At 47.1% G+C, this 17,160-nt stretch overlaps 1 protein-coding gene across 24 annotated transcripts in view; it reads left to right on the top strand.

Moving 5' to 3' along the window:
* The window catches only part of Ranbp3 (RAN binding protein 3), a 55,570-nt gene that overhangs the window by 2,985 nt on the left and 35,425 nt on the right, over positions 1–17,160 (top strand). For 16 of the 24 annotated variants that reach the window (XM_078034358.1, XM_078034402.1, XM_078034333.1 and 13 more), the window contains exon 2: positions 14,883–14,938. The exons of the other annotated variants lie outside the window; for them this stretch is intronic. In XM_078034358.1, the coding sequence (XP_077890484.1) occupies positions 14,883–14,938 (56 nt within the window). The remainder of the gene's footprint in view (positions 1–14,882; positions 14,939–17,160) is intronic. 24 annotated transcript variants of the gene reach the window in all.

The raw sequence follows: 17,160 nt of genomic DNA, 5'->3' as shown, positions 1-17,160 counted from the left end.
AGCGCTGGTTTCAGCAAATCAGGTTAGCTATGCTGTGTGCAGGGAAACTCAGCTGTGTGTCCAGGACTGCATCCTGTTGGCTCTTGTTGCATGGTGATCTTCTCACTCGAAGAGACAGCAGTTCTCACATTCCTTTCTTGGTAGTCCTGTGGTCTGTAACTTTAAAAATTTACTTGGAATACGTCTTTCTTAAGAGTGTGTGTGTGTGTTACATTTGAGTCCAAGAATATTCTCCCCCCCCCCCCGAATTTTCCTCATTGTATCTCCCAAACTTGTTAATCATGCTGTTTCTTGAGTTCTTTGACATTGTGAACTGAGTCAGGTGTTGAAGTTAGAGTTTTTTTCCCAGGGTGAGCAAAGTACATTTGAAACATAGAATATTTTGGAGTCTAGATTTTAGCATTAAAGGTGACATTTTCTTTCTGGCCTGTAGATGTGTATTGTATAGTGGAAACCTAGGAGACAGTATAAGGCAAGGTTTTCAACTTTGGCACTGTTGACATTTGGGGCTGGATAAACCTGTTGGGAAGAGGGCTGTCCTGTACATGTATGTTTGGCAGCATAGTAGTATCCCCAAACCTACTCACTAGATGCTTGTAACACACCTCCTACTGTAGGGGTGATAATAACCAAAAATGTCTCCACACCCAGCCTCCCATCCAGTCAGGAAACAGTGCACAACAGCCCCAGCAGAGACTCACTGGTGTAAAGTGACAGTGGCATGAGCTCTGCCCTGCAGAGAACTGGGCTTGTCTTTGGGCTCCACGTGGACGCTCCTGCTGGGAGGCTGGTTTTCTCACCAGTGAAATGGGCGCGAAGAGCATCCTGCTCCCTCAAGGTGGCTGTGAGGACTGATGAAGTAAGGCACAGGAGGGACTGAGCACGATCACAGGGACACACCCTCTCAAGTGGCGACTGTCTCCCTGCAGCAAGTTGTGTCTTGCCCACGTGGGGGTCAGGTACCCAGCAAGGCATGGGTCTGAGCCGTGCAGTCGAGTCCACCCCACTCAGATGGCCCCAGGGGAGCTGTGGTGGGACACCAGGAGGAGCGGCCATTGGTCTTCCCGAGTCCCTCTGCCTTATGTGACATCCAGGTTGGGGTTTCTCAGCCTCGGCACAGTGGACATCTGAGAGCGGGTCCTTCACTGTGGTGGGGACCCCCTGTACACTCCAGGCTCTTGATCACTACCCGGGCCTCTGCCCACTAGATGGGTGCTCGTGGCACATCCTGCCTGCGTCCAGTTCTGACAGCCGCAATGTCAGCAGACATTTCCCAGTATCCCTTGGGGGTCAAAGTTGTCCTAATCTATCCTGACCAAGTGAGAGTTGGGAGATTTTCAGGGGTGGTTTATCTTTTCTCAGTTTGTATCTTTATTGTTGACTTGGGGGATTAGATGCAACTGAATTTTTAAATTCGAACTCAAATAGTAAAAATTTTCAGTTCACACAATTTTTGTCATCTCCTTTCCTGCTCTAAACATAATTTTTAGAATAAGGAGAAAACAAGTGTTTGAAAATCATCATGGATTTATGACAAAAGTGAACTCTGGCATTTGTCCTGTGGACTCAGTTGTGCCTTCTGTCTCATCTCTGTAGCAGAGACCACCTGGGGGTAGGGGTAGCCAAGGAGAGTCATAACAGCCTAGAGGCCTTTGAAGAAAGTTTAAGTTTTCCCAGGGGACTCATGTGTAGACAAGAGAAGCTTATGGTTCTATAAAACCTTTAACCAAAGCCTGCTTCTTGGATTCCTGGACTGTGGAATGACCTCAGCAGTGTTGTTAGCCTTGGGCATTTGCTGGCATTAGGCTAGACAGGATCCTTGTGCAGAAGCTCTGGGTGTGTGTCTGTGCTCAGCAGGGCTTGGAGTGAGTGGAGGCAGCAAGCGTCATTCCACATGAGCTTGGAATGGAGCTTGGAGGAGAGCCAGTTGTTTGGGGCTGGGAAGGGAACACTTTAGGTACAGGTTGAATGCTGGCCTAGCGAGTTTAGACACAATATAGGCCTGGGATAAAAGAAGTGAGATTGGTTGCATTGTCAGGGCATCTGAGAAGGGAACACAATAAGGAGGATGCAAGAAAGGCAGAAGTGGCCAGTGTTGACTTTGCTGTAGTTTCGGCAGCTCTCCATGGTACTTTAAAGCAGCCTTGAGGCAAATGGGTTTGCATCACTGTCTACTCTGAATCTGGTGGTGGTGGTGGTGGCAACAGCAGGCTTTCTTTGTTTTAAGGGGATTTTTATTTATTTTGGCACTGAAGATTGAAGCCAGGGATGATTAGCCACTGAGCCACATCCTCAGCCCTTTATTTATTTATTTATTTATTTATTTTAATCTTGAAACAGAGTCTCGGTGAGTTGCTTAGAGCCTCATTAAGTTGCTGAGGCTGGCTTCAAACCTATGATTCTTCTGCCCCAGCTTCCCAAGTGTATGCCACCACCATGCCCAATGCAAGGGGAATTATTTTTGACACCTCTACACAGTGATCTTCCTTTGAATCCTTGGCCCAGGAGTGTGGTCTGTTTGTGCACTGTAGAAAACTGTATAGCTTAGGGGGTCATTGTAAAGCCCCCCACCTCCTGCCACCCTCATGTCCCCGGTTTGCATCCTCTTTGGTGGTCTTAGCACTCAGTACTATGTACGGCATAGCACTTGTGAATCTGGTCCTTGGTTGTGCTCCACCCTTGCTTAAGGATCTTATTGAAGAGAATAAAAACTGCCTGGGCTGCTCCATCTGAAATGGTTGCCAGAGATCTAGGGCATCTGTAGTTCAAAAAGCTCACAGATACTTTACAACAGGAAGCCAGAGTTGAAAAACACAGGCAGAAGTTGTAAATTGCCTGGGGGGCTAGCAGATATGTTTATTTTGACCCATTTAGGTTTCTCCTTGTTTTTAATTAGGAGCCAACACTTTCAAATTCTGAAATGGGGGGGGGTATTCAGATATCTGATTTTTCTGAAAACAGGAATAACCTGGAGCTGAGGAGCAGCAGCTGCCTTGGAAATAGACCTTGCGCCCTCCTGGACCCTCATAGCCTCTTCCATATTGCTCAGGATCTGGCCCACTTTCTCACTTTCTGGTTACTGTCTGACCTTGGTTGGCATTTGAATTTCGATGGTGCAGCCTTTCAGACTTGGCATTCTCTGCCCTCGGAGTGCTCTGTAACAGAACCTCAGCATAAAACTCCTGGTGGTTTGGAATTGGTTTGTAATTAATTCCGGATTCAGTGTCCTTGGAATGCTGGTACTCAGAGAGTAACGCATAACAGTGCTTCTCAAAGGTGGTCCAGGAGCTTCTGGGAGTCTGCAGGATGTTCTCAGGAGAACTGCAAGTTCAAAACTATTTTCATAATAATAAAAAGACATTGTTTGCTTTTTTTTAACTCTCATTCTTGCACGATGATGGGAGTTTTCCAGAGGGTGTATGACATGCCATACGGCAACACTGTGTGTGTGTGTGTGTGTGTGTGTGTGTGTAGCTGGGGATAGAACCCAGTATTCCACCACTGAGCCATCTCCCTACTCTACAACACATAAACAGAAGCAAGTAAGAGAATTCTGCTTTCTTTTTTAAGTCATACATTATTGAGATTTGTCATGATGTAAATAATGCTGCTCTTCTCACAGATTCTTTTTATTTTTTGAAAATGGTTTTTCATTAAAAAAAATACGTTATTTAGGTTAATTGTTTCCAAGTTCATTATCCTTAATTAATTAGTGTTTTGAAATTTCCTTAGGCTTATTTCTTAATATGGTGAGTATAATAGTAGCTCATCCTTCATTTGCAAAAACATTTGGGGATCAGAAGTCATTTACAAGCATAGAAAGGGATCCTGAGATCAAAAAGTTTGAGAACTGCTGGCCTGTGATAGCAGTGCCTCTGCGTACAGGGCTTGAGTAAGATCTGTATTGAGATCAGTGTTGGTTTCTGCCCCAACTCCAGTCTCGGGAGAATTCTAAACCAGACCTAGCCAGCAGGTTCTCATTGACCACTTGTGGCACAGTTGGAAGCGCTTGAATTGACTGTCCTTGGTTTGTGTCTTACTTGAGCCACTTACTTGCCCCAGGACATTGGGTAAGTTATTTGAACTCAGTTCCTGCATCTGTAAAATAGGAATGATAATAAGCAAGTCTGAGATTGTTGAAAGACTGTGTTGGTATTAGGAATGTGTCTGACTCTGCTAACTTTGATTCTAATTGGGTGTGTGGGTAGAGCGAAAGTAGGGGGGTTTTTTTGAGTTGGAGCAGATTCTCTGATATGGGGCTGGTAGGAGCCATCCTTTGCATTGTGGGACATTTACATCATCAGTGGCCTCTATTCATATGGTGCTAGTGTCCTCCCTCCACCTCCAGGCATGACAAGGAAAAAAATGTCTCCAGATATTGCTAGGTGTCTGGACAGAATCTAACTGAGGACTCCTGGACTAGGGAGTCCATTGGCACCTAAGAGATCATATTGCATCATCATCTACCCTACTGAGGTCCTAGGATGCTGTACACATTTAAATCCATACCCTGAGTAGGAAGAGAGAGAGGAGGCCAATCCCAGAAGCTGAGATCCCCCTGCTTTATACTGTCTGTCTTATTGGAAGTTGATTCTAGTGTCTAGTATGGGTAGAAATCCAACTCACTTTTCCCCAAAAACAATTAATGCAAGATTTCTGTACTTCAACACACTTGACATTGAGTTGGATCATTCTTAGTGTTAGGGGACTGTTCTCTGCATCAGAGGATATTGATCAGTCTCCCTTTCTCCATCTACTGCGTCTGTAGGTGCCATTACCAGACTCCTAATCTGCTATTGCCATAACTAAAAATGTCCTTAAACATTGGCCATGTCCCCAGGGGAGCAGAGTTACTCCTGGATGAGAACTGCTGGGTTGTGGGATTAAACAGAGCTACCTAGGAATGAATTATCTGCTAATTAAGAGTATAGGGCCGCTTCTCCCAGCCTTCTTTTCCTTTATGACCTTTTGGCAGCCAAGTAGGCATCAGGAGTTGCCTCTTCCTATTAAAGAGGGACAGTATTTTTCTTGTCCTTTAGCACTGTCTCAGGTCCCAGGTGGGGACCTGATAGAATGCCAGAGATGCTCTGAGTTTACAGGGACTGAAGGCTGAGGCCATGTAAGCAGGAAGGGCCTCTGAGACTAGCATGTCCATCTCTAATCAGTGAGTGTAGGAATCCCCTACTCATCCATTCCACTGGATCAGTCCTGTGGGCACGTGTTCTCCTCCCAAAAACTGACCCATGCAGGTTGTGGCATTTGAGCACTAGTACAATGCTCAAAGAAAAATAGGAACTTTTAGATATAATAGTAGTTACTCCGTGCACATGTTCAGAAGACAAGCCTTGCCTTTTCAGTAGTTTTAAAATTTCTGCTGAGTTTAGCGCCTGCAGTTCTACCACACAGAATCTTGGGGATTTGTTTGCCCAGAATTAATTCTTGCATTGCTTCTGTAAGAGCAGAGTGCAAGAGGGGAAAACAGTCCTTTGAGAGTTTGGCTCTCAGCAGGTGAGGGTGAGAAAATGGACCAGCTTCCACTCAGAGAAGAAGGGCTATCTTGTAGCATTGATGGTCGTGGTCGCTAGGGACATGAAGAGTCCAGGGACTGGGTCTGAGTCATCATCATCTTTTCATCAGAGCAATGACAGTTATTTTAGCTGAGGGCATATGCCCCTGAGGGAGCAAGAAGCGCTCACAGGCTGGTTATGGCCATCTCATTCCAACCCCAGCTGAAGCACTAAAGCATGGTCTGTCTCAGATATCCAAACTGAATCCACTTCGCTCTTTCTAAGGCCACCAGACTACTATGGGTCACCGTATCATCTCCACTGCTAGACTCAGTGACTCAAATTCTCTCTAGTTCCTCACATCTGCTTCCATCTCACAAAGACAAGGTCCTCTCAGTGTTCCCAGTGTGAGCATCAGTATCCAAAAAGTCCAAAATCTGGAATGCTCCAAAATTAAAAAATTTTTGAGTACTGATACAACGTGAAATCTTCTGCTTGTGGTGTCCTGAAACTTTGGTTTTATGTAGAAAATTATTTTAAAATTGGGCCAGGTGCATTAGCACATACCTGTAATCCCAGTGAGTTAGGAGGCTGAGGAAGGATGATCACAAGTTCAAAGCCAGCCTCAGCAACTAAGCTAAGCCCTAAGTGAGACCCTGTCTCAAAATAAAATTTTAAAAAAGAGCTGGGGATGTGACTCAGTGTTAAGTAACTCCTGGGTTCAATCTCCAGCACAAAAAAAGTTATCAAAATAGTGTATAAAATTGCCTTCAGGCTATATGTTGCAAGGTATATATGGGATATAAATTTTGGGTTTAGATTTGGGTCCTGTTCCCATAATACCTTATGTATATGCAAATATTCTAAAATCCAAAACTCTTCTGGTGCCAATCATAAGGGATGCTGAATCTGTATTGTAGTTATTCTAACATAAAAATGGAGAGAAGGGACCATTGCCAGGGGTGCATTTTAAAATGTATAAAGCAGATCATGCTGCTCCCTGCTTGGACCCCGTCCACTGGCTCCCTTTACACAATCCAGATTCCTCTCCAAGGCCTGTGGGGCCGAGCTCTCTCTGGGCCTTACCTAGCCTTTGCCATCTGCCCTACACAGACCTCTGTGAGCCCATTCTGTCTTCAGGAATATATTTGGGATTCCTTCTGCTCAGTATCCTCTGCCTTCTTTCACCTGGCTGTCCCTTCTTGGCCTTACATGTCTGAGGCTCAAGTGACCCCTCAGAGAGTCATTCCGGCCTTTGATCTCCTCACCTCCTGCTGCTTTCTATACCACTTATCCACAGTTACCCAGTAATCTCTGCATGCAACTGGGTACTTGTTTTCTGACTCCCTGCTAAAGAGCTGAGGCCTTATCTGCCTTTTCATCCCTGTCTCCAGGGCCAATCTCAGGGCCTGGAACAGAGCAGACACTGGCTCAAGAAACCCTGCCAGAGCTGGGGTCCTGACTTTCTGGCCTTTCCTCAGATCACCTCAGTGTTTCCACCTGACTCAGAAGAGATTGGGGATTCTGAGTGACTGAACACTTTCGCTAAGTGTCCTGAGTGTCCAGGCAGCTCCTGAACCCAGTCTATACGTTCGTCCCCTGAAAAAGGCCAAACCATGAGGCATTTATCATTGCTGGTGACTTGAGGGACTGGCATTTGGCCTTGGGTACAAGACTCATACTTCAAGGTGTCCTTGGCGTGTTGTTTACTCCATCTTCTGAGTAAGCTTATAATACTAAATACCAGTTCAGATATGGGATCAGATAGTGTGCCAGCCTCTTCTCCCGGCCTTGTAAATGCATCATTTTATTCAACCTTTCCTCAGGGTAAAGCCACCCGCTCTGTTTTCCAATCAAGAACGTGGTACAGGAAGGTCAGGTAACTTGGCCAGAATCCTCACCACAAGTGGTTGAGACAGGTTTAAACACACATACATAGCCCACACTCCAAGTGTCACCAGTGTTTGTTTTTTGTTTTTGCAGTGCTCAGGATTGAGGCCAGGGTCTCATGCTTGCTACGCAAATATTCTACTACTGAGCTACATCCCGGCCCTTTTTATTTTTTATTTTGAGATAAGAGTCTCCCTAAATTGCCCAGGCTGGCCTTGAACTTAAAATTCTTCTGAGGTGTTATGCACTTAGGTTCTCGGGTCCCCGGGATTACCACGCCCAACCAAGTGTCACCAATTTTGGTCAGTTGCTTCAGCACAAGTTCTGCAGTCCTTGGATATTTCCTTCCAAGCCCTTTATAGTGGGGATTTCCATTCTTTGCTGGAACTTTCCCCCAAACCTTCATCTACTTTCACTTCACCTTGGCTGTGTCCGTGACATACCACCTAGTGGCAGGACAGAAAAGTGCCATCAGAGCTGCATCAGTGAATTTCTCCTACAGTTTTAGGCAAAGCTGCTGACATTTATATGATTTACCTGTTTGATAAGTTTATGGAGTTTTTGTTGGACCCAAGGCACATAGGTGCCCAGGCTACAAGTGCCACATGGGGCAGGAATGGAGGTTGTAGGAGGGTTTAGCTGCAGGGCCAGAGAGTACAAAGATAAATGCCGCAGAATGTGGCTTGGCCCTCATGAGATGGCGGGGCAGGGCGCCCAGCTTGGAAATCAGGCAGATCAGGGTCTAGTCCTTCCTCTGTCATTTGCCAACTCTATGACTTCCAGCAAGGCACCCATTTGTCCAAGGCCTTTCAGGCTTATCAGGCTAGTTTCACGATTCACAAATCAGTTAACTAATAATTATCATCACGGCAGTTTGGTGAGGTTCCTTGAGAGTAGATGTATAAAGCACCCGTCTGCTGTCTGGTGAAGGTCATTGAACAAACATGAGTAACTTCTTGTTCCTGCCATCTTTGGAGATTTAGGGGTCCGACGGTAAGATGAGACTGTTGGAGATCAGCTTGGATTTTAGTAGGTGAAAGTAGCATCAAGATGAACAGCATAACAGAAAGAAGTGCATAACACCTCTAAATGCTGTGCCTCCATAAGACCAGTTGAGAGTTGCAGGAGGGGAAATACAAAAAGAAGTGAGTTGGGCTGGGGCTATAGCTCAGCTGGTAGAGTGCTTGCCTCGCATGCACAAGGCCCTGGGTTCAATCCCCAGCACGAAAAAGAAGAAGTGAGTTGCTTGTCCCCCACCCTGCCCTCCACAAGTGAGGCCAGTGAGTGCTGAGCACTTAAACACCAAGACTTGGAGAGACATCACCTAGCAACAGTATGTTTGAGGTCAGTTCCATTCTTCACTGAAGAATTAGCTGGAGAATAGAGCTGATGTCAGGGACAGGTTTGTCTTCATGTTGCAGCACAGAATTGTTTATAATAATTCCTGAGAAAATCAGTGACTAGGAGGTTGAAATGGTGGGTGTCACCAGATTAAAGCAGTAGCAATGTACTCATAGACTGTTGTTGGTGAAATGTTTTCCACATTTTTTTTCACAGATAAAAAGATTAAGATACATCAGCCGAGGATTAAAGCTAATTTTATATAAATACATCATTGACATTTTGGTCTAGGATTCTAAGTGGCTATCCAGCCAGGGACCATTTCCTGGCAGGTATAGGAAACACTAGTTAGGGGGGAATAAACAGAAAAGGCAGAGGTTTTGCAGATTCGCTTTGCCTGTGTTTTCCTGGGTCTGCAGTTTCCTTCTGTGTGTCATTTTCATAGGAGATCCTCCATGGCGGATTAGAGACAGCCATAAGCAGGGGGTGCATTTTGGGGGGCAGGTCTGTTGTGGGCACCACATACGTGCATTATTCCCTCCAAAGCAAAGAAGAAAGTTAGTTTAGGGGCAGAGGTTGTGGCTCAGCGATAGAGCACTCGCCTAGCACGTGTGAGGCGCTAGGTTCGATCCTCAGCACCACATAAAAATAAAAATAAGGGTATTGTGTCCAACTACAACTAAGAAAAAAAAGAAAGTTAGTTTATGTGGGAGGAGGTAGAGTGTGTTTTGTCAGAGTAGATCCTGAATGTGTTGTGCAAAGCATTCCATGACTAAACCCTTGACAGACAAGACAGAGTGTAACTTATTGCACCCTTGAGTGTGCACCTTAGAATGTGTCTAATTCTTTTCTTGACAGTCTTATAGAATTTCAGTCTCCACAGGATCTTCCGTTGGCGTAATTGCAGTGTTCTTGGAGGTGGGCAGTCACGTGACAGGTAGAACCAGCCTCACTATGACCCCAGAACTCATCACCCACCCCCTAGTTTAGTTTGTGCTCTTGTATAGGTGTTTATCGAGAATGTTAGCTGACAGCTGCTTTATTCCTGATGTCACTCCTCAAAAGAAAAGAGTGTCTGTTTCACAGCTCTGCAGCCTCCTGCACAGGAAAGGTGGGAGGAAGCAAGTGGGGTGAGTCTCATCCCCTCCCTTCTGCACCTGTGGTGCCTGGATGGTGGTATGGTGTGATGCCTGGGGTTCAGAGTGGGGCCCACCTGATTTATGGACCTGACCCATAAATGGGTACAAGTACCCATCCTCCCCTTTCCTGACAAAGAAGAAGGGTTTGTGACGATGCAGTGAGTTGATACAGGTAAACCTGGCACATGGTGTAGTGCTCAGCGAATGCTAGCCATATGCATGAAACATCTGTTGGAGGATATCTTTGCTGTGCATAATGTGGCAGAGATGGGAAGAAATCTAAAGACAGAATTCTGAGATGCCTGCACTGCACCCTAGAAAGCTGGGAAGCAGTCTTCCACCCCACTACTATTTTGGGTACAGGTCAGCTTCTTACTCTCTCCTTTCATGGAATGAAGGTGTGGGATGGGGATTAAGTTGAGGTGGAACCTTCTGGGCCTTGACATGCAGCACCCTGGAAAGCACTGGTGAAGTCAGAGAGGAAGCCTGTGGTGGGAGGGAGCGCCTCACATACAAAATGGTAGAGCCCACCCATCCAGAGTCGGGGTATTGTTCGATGTGAAAGGCTCAGAACTCCATCACCTTGCATACAACAGAGTTGACTTGGTGTGTGTTGTGCTCAGGCCTCATCATGGGTGGTCCATGATCAAATTCTTGGGGAGGATTTCATCCACTGTGATTCCTGCCAGGCACAGTGACTCACACCTATATAATCCCAGCAACTCAGGAGGCTGAGGCAGGAGGATGCCAAGTCAGGGGCCAGCCTCAGCAACTTAAGGAGCCCCATCTCAAAACAAAACAAAAAGACCTGAGATGCAGCTCAGTGGTAAAATGTCCCTGGGTTCAATCACCAGTACCCTATCTCCCCAAAAACAGAAACAAAGGGGTTCAGTTCTGTTGATCTTCCTGACTTTTAAAATGCTGATGTCTTGAGCCAATCTCCAGGCTTGCTGCTGCTTTTTCATAAATGAATTTGATCAGAAAGCATTTCATAGGACCCCTGCCTCCGCGCTCCCCCACCCCCCAAAAAAGCTCAGAACACTTGATTAACAGAACCTGAGTGGAACATTCTACATGTGATTAATACTTTTTAATACATGAGGGATTTGTGGTGGCCTGGGTCTCTAGCCATCTACAGTGGTGGTTTTCCCTTCACTGTGAAGGAAAAGCTGGGTGGGGATCAGAGCAGGTTATAGAAGCCTCACTGCCTTCTGTCCCTTTCTGATTGTCCCCAGATGTGGGCTCAGGTAGCACAAGTGCCACTTTCAAGCCTGGATAGAGCAGTGTGCTCCCGTGCTGAGTATGGCCTTTCCTCCTCAGAATCCCCACCCCCCACCCAAGCTGAGTGGAAATGTAGTGTGTGTGACTCTGATGCTTGGTGTTTGGGTTGCAGTGTGACTGAGGTTCGTGTCTGCGGTTTAGTTAGTATAGTGGTTGGGTTAGTCTTGAATGCCAGACCTACTGTCCACAAGGGGTCCTGTGGGCCAGGTGGGCAGCTGTCACCTACTGTTGATGTAGCCCATTGTTTCTCCTTCTGGAGGACCTCCTCTCGACTCACCAGGGTCCAGTCTTTGGGGAGGGTAGTATTCCATTCAGTCTGCAGCTGCCTGTCAAGTGCTGTTGTGTGAGGCTCTGTGTGTGGCACTGAAGCACAGAGGGGAAGAAAGCAGAGAGGCCCCTGCCCTAGTGCTTCCAGCCCAGGGGTAGATGCCAGCAAGCAGATCAGTCCAGCCAGGAGCTCAGGTGCAGACATACCCCTTCCTTTCTAATCACATTTCACCCTCAGCTTCCTGTTCTCCATTTTCCCTTGGTGCTGTGCACAGAATAAGGGCTTGATAAATATTTATGTGATTACATAGCTGCTAGTTTTGTGTGTGGAACTGAAGGGGATGATTTCTAGGTGGTGTGCGTTGGTTCATATGTTGGGAGAAAGAGTTCTTCAGAGGCTGTGGTCTCTCATCTTCCCTGGTAGGTAACTTGGAGTGACTTGTGGTCTGATACAAGCTAGGGATGTGCTCAGGAGGGCATCCAGGAGTTTCCTGACAGAGGCCAAAGTCTGTCCAGGAGACAGTGTTGGCTGCAGAAAAGAAGGTGAATTGTGTGTTCCCAGCAGAGAGATGAAACTATACAGAAGTTCAGAAGCACACCATAGAATGGGACATGTAGACTCTTCAGTGCCACAACCATAGTCACATGGAAGGTGGGGGCGGTGGCAGGGCCTGCCTGTCTGAAGGAGCTCAGACCCTTGTTAGTGGCAGGGCATTGCGGTTTTAAGTGTGTATTTTACACCAGTGATTCTGGCTGCTCTGTGGAGGCCGGAGATGGGTGAGAATAGAGGCAGAGAAAAAAAAGGAGGTCTGAGTGGTGCTTGAAATGGGTCACAGGAGCAGGACCAGGTGTCAATTAGGGAGAACCTGATTGAATCACCTGGCTGGCTGTTTTCAGAACTCTACCCTCACACCCTCTTCTGTAGCTTCCCACTCTCCGCAGCTGAGCATCCTGTGAGATGGAGTGCAGAGTATCCCTTGCCCATCTCACCCCCACTGACCCTGCCGCATGGTCCAGGTAGCTCTGAGCAGGGTCCTTGCACTGCAGCAGCTCAGGCCTCCTGTAGTTGCCCACATGGCTGCAGCTTCCTTTGTGCCTGCAGCTTCCTTTGTGCTGACACAGTCCTCATCACCAGTGCCCAAAGAATTATCTGTGCATTCCACCTCTTCCTTCCTAGCCTGGCACTGGTGTTTTTGCCTCGTGTTCAATTTCTGTGCCCTCCTTACTCGTGCATAGTCTTTGACCTCATAGTTTATATTGCAGAGGGGAGACAGACCATCGACCTTTTAAGTATATAATGGGTCAGGTGGCGAAACTTGCTACAAAAGAAAAAAAAATTTCAGCTTGGCTTTGAGACTTGCCCAGGGTTTCTTCCACAGGGTGCCCAAATGCACCAGGTGTTTAATTAAGTCTGCAATGGCCCTCTTAGACTGCAGTCTTGGTGACCAGGGGTAGAGGTCTAGCTCAAAGCCACTGCAGCAAAAGCCAACATTGATTGGCTTGACTGAAATGTCTGGGGAGAGGGTTAGCATTGGGAAGTTCCAAACACAGGGCTTCCACCAGTAATGCTGGGATTTAGCCTTCCCCCTACTCTGTCTCTGTTTCCCTGAAGGTTGGCCCTGTGTACCTGTGGCAACCCCAGGCTCACGTACTACCAGTTTAGCAGCCCCATGAGAAAAAGCACCTCTTCCTCAGTAGCTCAAGCAGATAGACCTGGCTGTATTCCACATGCCAATGTCCGCTGGGCCAGGGCATGCTGTGCTGTCTTTGTCAGGCCTAGAGCCTGGGCTGAAGTTGAGGTGGGGCAGGGGTTCTTCCCTAAAGAAAATGAGGTTGAGGGGATGCTAAGCTGGCTGAAATCCTGGTTCTTCCCTGTACATCTAGGAACCGAGGAGTCAAATGCAGAAGTGGAGGTGTAGTCCGGACCTCCTGCCCTGGTTCTGATCCTGTGGGGTCCAGGGGAAGTGCCAGAAGGTCTCCAGGCTCCCTGGCAGCAGACACAGTATGGATCAACTGCTGCATTGCCCGAGTCCTTCCAGCATTCATTTGGCATCTTTTATTGTCTGGCAGAGACACATTCATTTGATTGTTCATTCATTCGGGTTGTACAGGGAGATTTAGCTTAGGGAAATGTAAAAACCTGGTTGGATAGCCCTTTGCACCCCTGCCATCCACCAGCTTACCCCTTTTTCTCCTAAAACCTGCTCCCAGGCCTGTGTTTCCCCTCAGCAATTGCATTCACTGCCCACGTCACCCTTTCCAGACTTTCCTCTCAATCCCAACATGTTTCCCCAGACCCTTTACAACACCACCTTATGTCCAGAGCAGAGCCACACTACCCCCTCCCTACTCTCGTCACCCTAAAAGCTGCACCTCTGAGTTGCCACTGTCTCTAGTCAGCACTTTTTGAGACTCCTGCACAGCTCCCTCTTAGGGGCCTTTTCCCATCACTAGTTCGCCACGCAGAGCACCCTCAATATGGTAACACAGTGCCTGTGCACACTTCCAGGGTTGGCATCTGGCTCCCCACAGTGGGGTGCCAAGGAACAGGGCTATGCCCAAATTCTGCTTGCTATAGAGGCAACAGGGCACAGCATGCAGCACGTGGGCACCAGATTAACAGCTTCTCTTGCTGCACCCTGCAGGAGTATTGGGAGTGCATCCAGGCCCGAAGCCTGGGGTTCAAGGAAGTCCTCATGAGCATGTCCCAGAGTGGACAGCAGGGGCTTCCCAAGCTGCCACCTATGTCAGGGCCAAGTGGCAAAGGACTGCAGGCCTTGATAGGTGACAAGTGGTGGGAATCATAGGCTGCATTGCTCTTGTCCCCTCAGGAAGAGCATCCCACAGCATTTTCTCTTGCAGCAAAAGCTGTTTGGCAACCCCACAGAGCCTTCCTTTTTAATGAGTGCTCACATGGAAATCCCACCCAGTGTTGTGTTGGGCCATACAAGCTCTCCAAAGAGCAGCAGCCTTGCTCTAGAGGCTGCAGGTGGGTCTCCTTTTGGGGTTGCAGATTTAAAAGGTGGGGGGGGGCGCTAAATTGGCCTCCAGCCTTTGGAATTCAGAAGGTCCCCAATAAAGAGCTTGCACCCTGAGTGGCCTTCCTGCAAGGTGCCTTTGATGGGGCTAGAGAGTAGCAGTCCGGTGCCCCCCCACTGTCATGCTCATGCCTGTCCTCAGGGAGTCATGAAAGCATTTTGTTTATCACATAATATGCACATAGAAAGGGGCACAAATCATCTCATAAGGTTTGGATTTCACCAGCAGAACACACCCTCACACCCAAGTGTCCTGGTGAAGAAGCTATTCTAGAGCAGTTTGGTGTTAGTGGAGTTTCATATATATATATATGTATATACATGCATATATATTTTTAAACTTATTACAAAAAGGTGTAGCTTTGTTTACTGTGTGAATATAGTGTTGGGGGGAAAAAAACCAATCTTTCTCTTTGCAGAAAAGCCTGCCATTGCTCCGCCCGTCTTTGTGTTTCAGAAGGATAAAGGACAAAAGGTAAGGGGCCCGGTATGTTCTCTCTTCACACCATTTCTCTAATTTGATCTCTGCCAAAGTGCGTATTATCCAGGACACATGGCCACAGCTGCTGCTACCCACTGATAGAAAGACCTAAGCACAGCCTTTAAGCCTTTGCCTTGAGCTGAAAGGGTGGCTTTAAGTTACCAGTGGCCTTTGTAAAGCAGTGTTAGCAATGTCTGCATAATGCCTACTGGTTTGTTTTAGAAACATCACTGTACATTTGGAAAGCAGCAGCAGAGAAACATAGTGGGGGGCAGAAGAAACAGAGAGCCTGGGCTGAAGTTTGGGGTGGGGGGTAGGGTTTCTGTGGAAAGAAGGAAGGGGGGGGAGAAAAATGGGAAGAAGGAGGGAGGTGTAGAGATGGTAGCAGGTGACCAGGGGTGTTGCTCAGATAGAGCATGTGTGAGGACCTGAGTTCAATCCCCAGCATCATGGAAACAAAGAATTTAGAGGGGTTATGTAAACCCCAATCAACTTGACATGGATACATTTAGAATGATTGTGAGTTTGCTTGCATCATCTCTTGGTCCCAGTCTTTGTGGGCTTGTTTCCAATTTGGATTGTGTCTCTGGAATGCTAGAAGTACCTCTACTGATGTTAGGTCAGATGGGTGCTCGGTAGATCCGTCATAAAACCACAGTCACAGATGTTGCTGTGTACCTTGGAGCCATTAGTTCATGCCCTTCCTTGACAAATAATATGGAAGATTGGAGCTGTGTCAAAAGGCAGGCATGGTGATGCACACCTGTATTCCCAGCTGCTTGGGATGCTGAGGCAGGAGGATCACGAGTTCAAAGCCAGCCTCAGCATAAGTGAGGCGCTAAGCAACTCAGTGAGACCCTGTCTCTAAATAAAATACAAAATAAGACTGGGGATGTGGCTCAGTGGTCAAGTGCCCCTGAGTTCAATCCCTGTTACCTAAAAACACAAAAAAAGTCAGCTGGTGCTGTGTGGCAGTGATTTCCCCGGCTGGAGTGAGGATTCCCCTTAGTCACCTCAATTTCTTGTGGTCCCTCACCACTGAGGCCCCGTAACCTGACTGCAGTTGTGATTTAATGTCTTTACAGCATTTTATACCTACAGTGCTGCACTGAATTTGGCAAGATTTGAAGTATGTTTGCATCTTGTGGGAATGACAGTGTCTAAGAATCTCATTCACTTAATGCTCCAGTAGATTTCCAGGCCTTTTGCAGGGTAACTGGCTCCCAAGTTGGGAGCTGCTCTGGTCTGGTGATTTGGAGCTCTTGGCAACCCAGCTACTTCCCTTGGTCAGTATGTGGCCCAGTTTTCCTGGGTGATGTTCAAGTGCTCTGCCAGAAGGTGGGGGGTGGAGAGAGAGAGAGAGAGAGAGAGAGAGAGAGAGAGAGAGAGAGAGAGTGTGTGTGTGTGTGTGTGTGTGTGTAGTAGGGAGGAGGGAAGTGACTGTCCTATTCCGCCACCCACACACATACCTGTGTTTGCCTGGCTAATGTCTGTTAAGCTTGTAACGTTAGTCTCTTCTTGAATTAAACTTTCCCGTGGCTCGTGACTCACGTTACCAAAGAGTCTGAGTACAGGTTGGCTTTCGGGATCAGGCAGTGTTTGCAGAAGCTATGCTTCCCTCTCCCCAGACTCTGACATGTGCTTTGCTGGGCCAATGGATATGAAGGGGCTGAATTTTTCAGACACAGGATGTTCAATAAAGCCCTTAGGAACTGGATGTGTTGTGTTAGATCTCTATTTTAGATGTTCAGGTCATTTATTTCCAGTGTTCAGTAAAATCAGGACTTTTCTAGATTTGGGGTTTTATAATGATCTTGGACTGCATTCCGTTTAAAACGAGTCGGCACACTAAGGCCCTCTACCAGCACCTGTTTGTGAACAGTTTTACTGGAGCATGGCCATGCCATACCCTTTGCAGACCTCCATGGCTACGTAGCAGCAGGGTGTGGACAGACCGGGCTGCAGAGTCCTTCAGCATAGGCTTGTGGCCCAGTGGTGGTGTAGGTGCTTGGCGTATGCCATGCCCTGGGTTCCATCCCTAGCACCAAAAGAAATAAGAGATATTTAGTATCTTTATCTAGTATCTTTAGATATTTAGTGTCCTTTTGACCTCTGTAGAAGTTTGCCAACAAATAATAGGACTTAATAATGAAGACTTTAAGACAACCAGCTCATCTGAAACACTGAAATGTAATATTCATTCAGATGAATTTAAA

This window comes from Ictidomys tridecemlineatus, chromosome 2, assembly GCF_052094955.1.
Source record: "Ictidomys tridecemlineatus isolate mIctTri1 chromosome 2, mIctTri1.hap1, whole genome shotgun sequence".
Taxonomy (NCBI): Eukaryota; Metazoa; Chordata; class Mammalia; order Rodentia; family Sciuridae; genus Ictidomys; species Ictidomys tridecemlineatus.
Note: the sequence above shows the minus strand (reverse complement) of the source record. Positions and strands in the feature narration are given on the sequence as shown.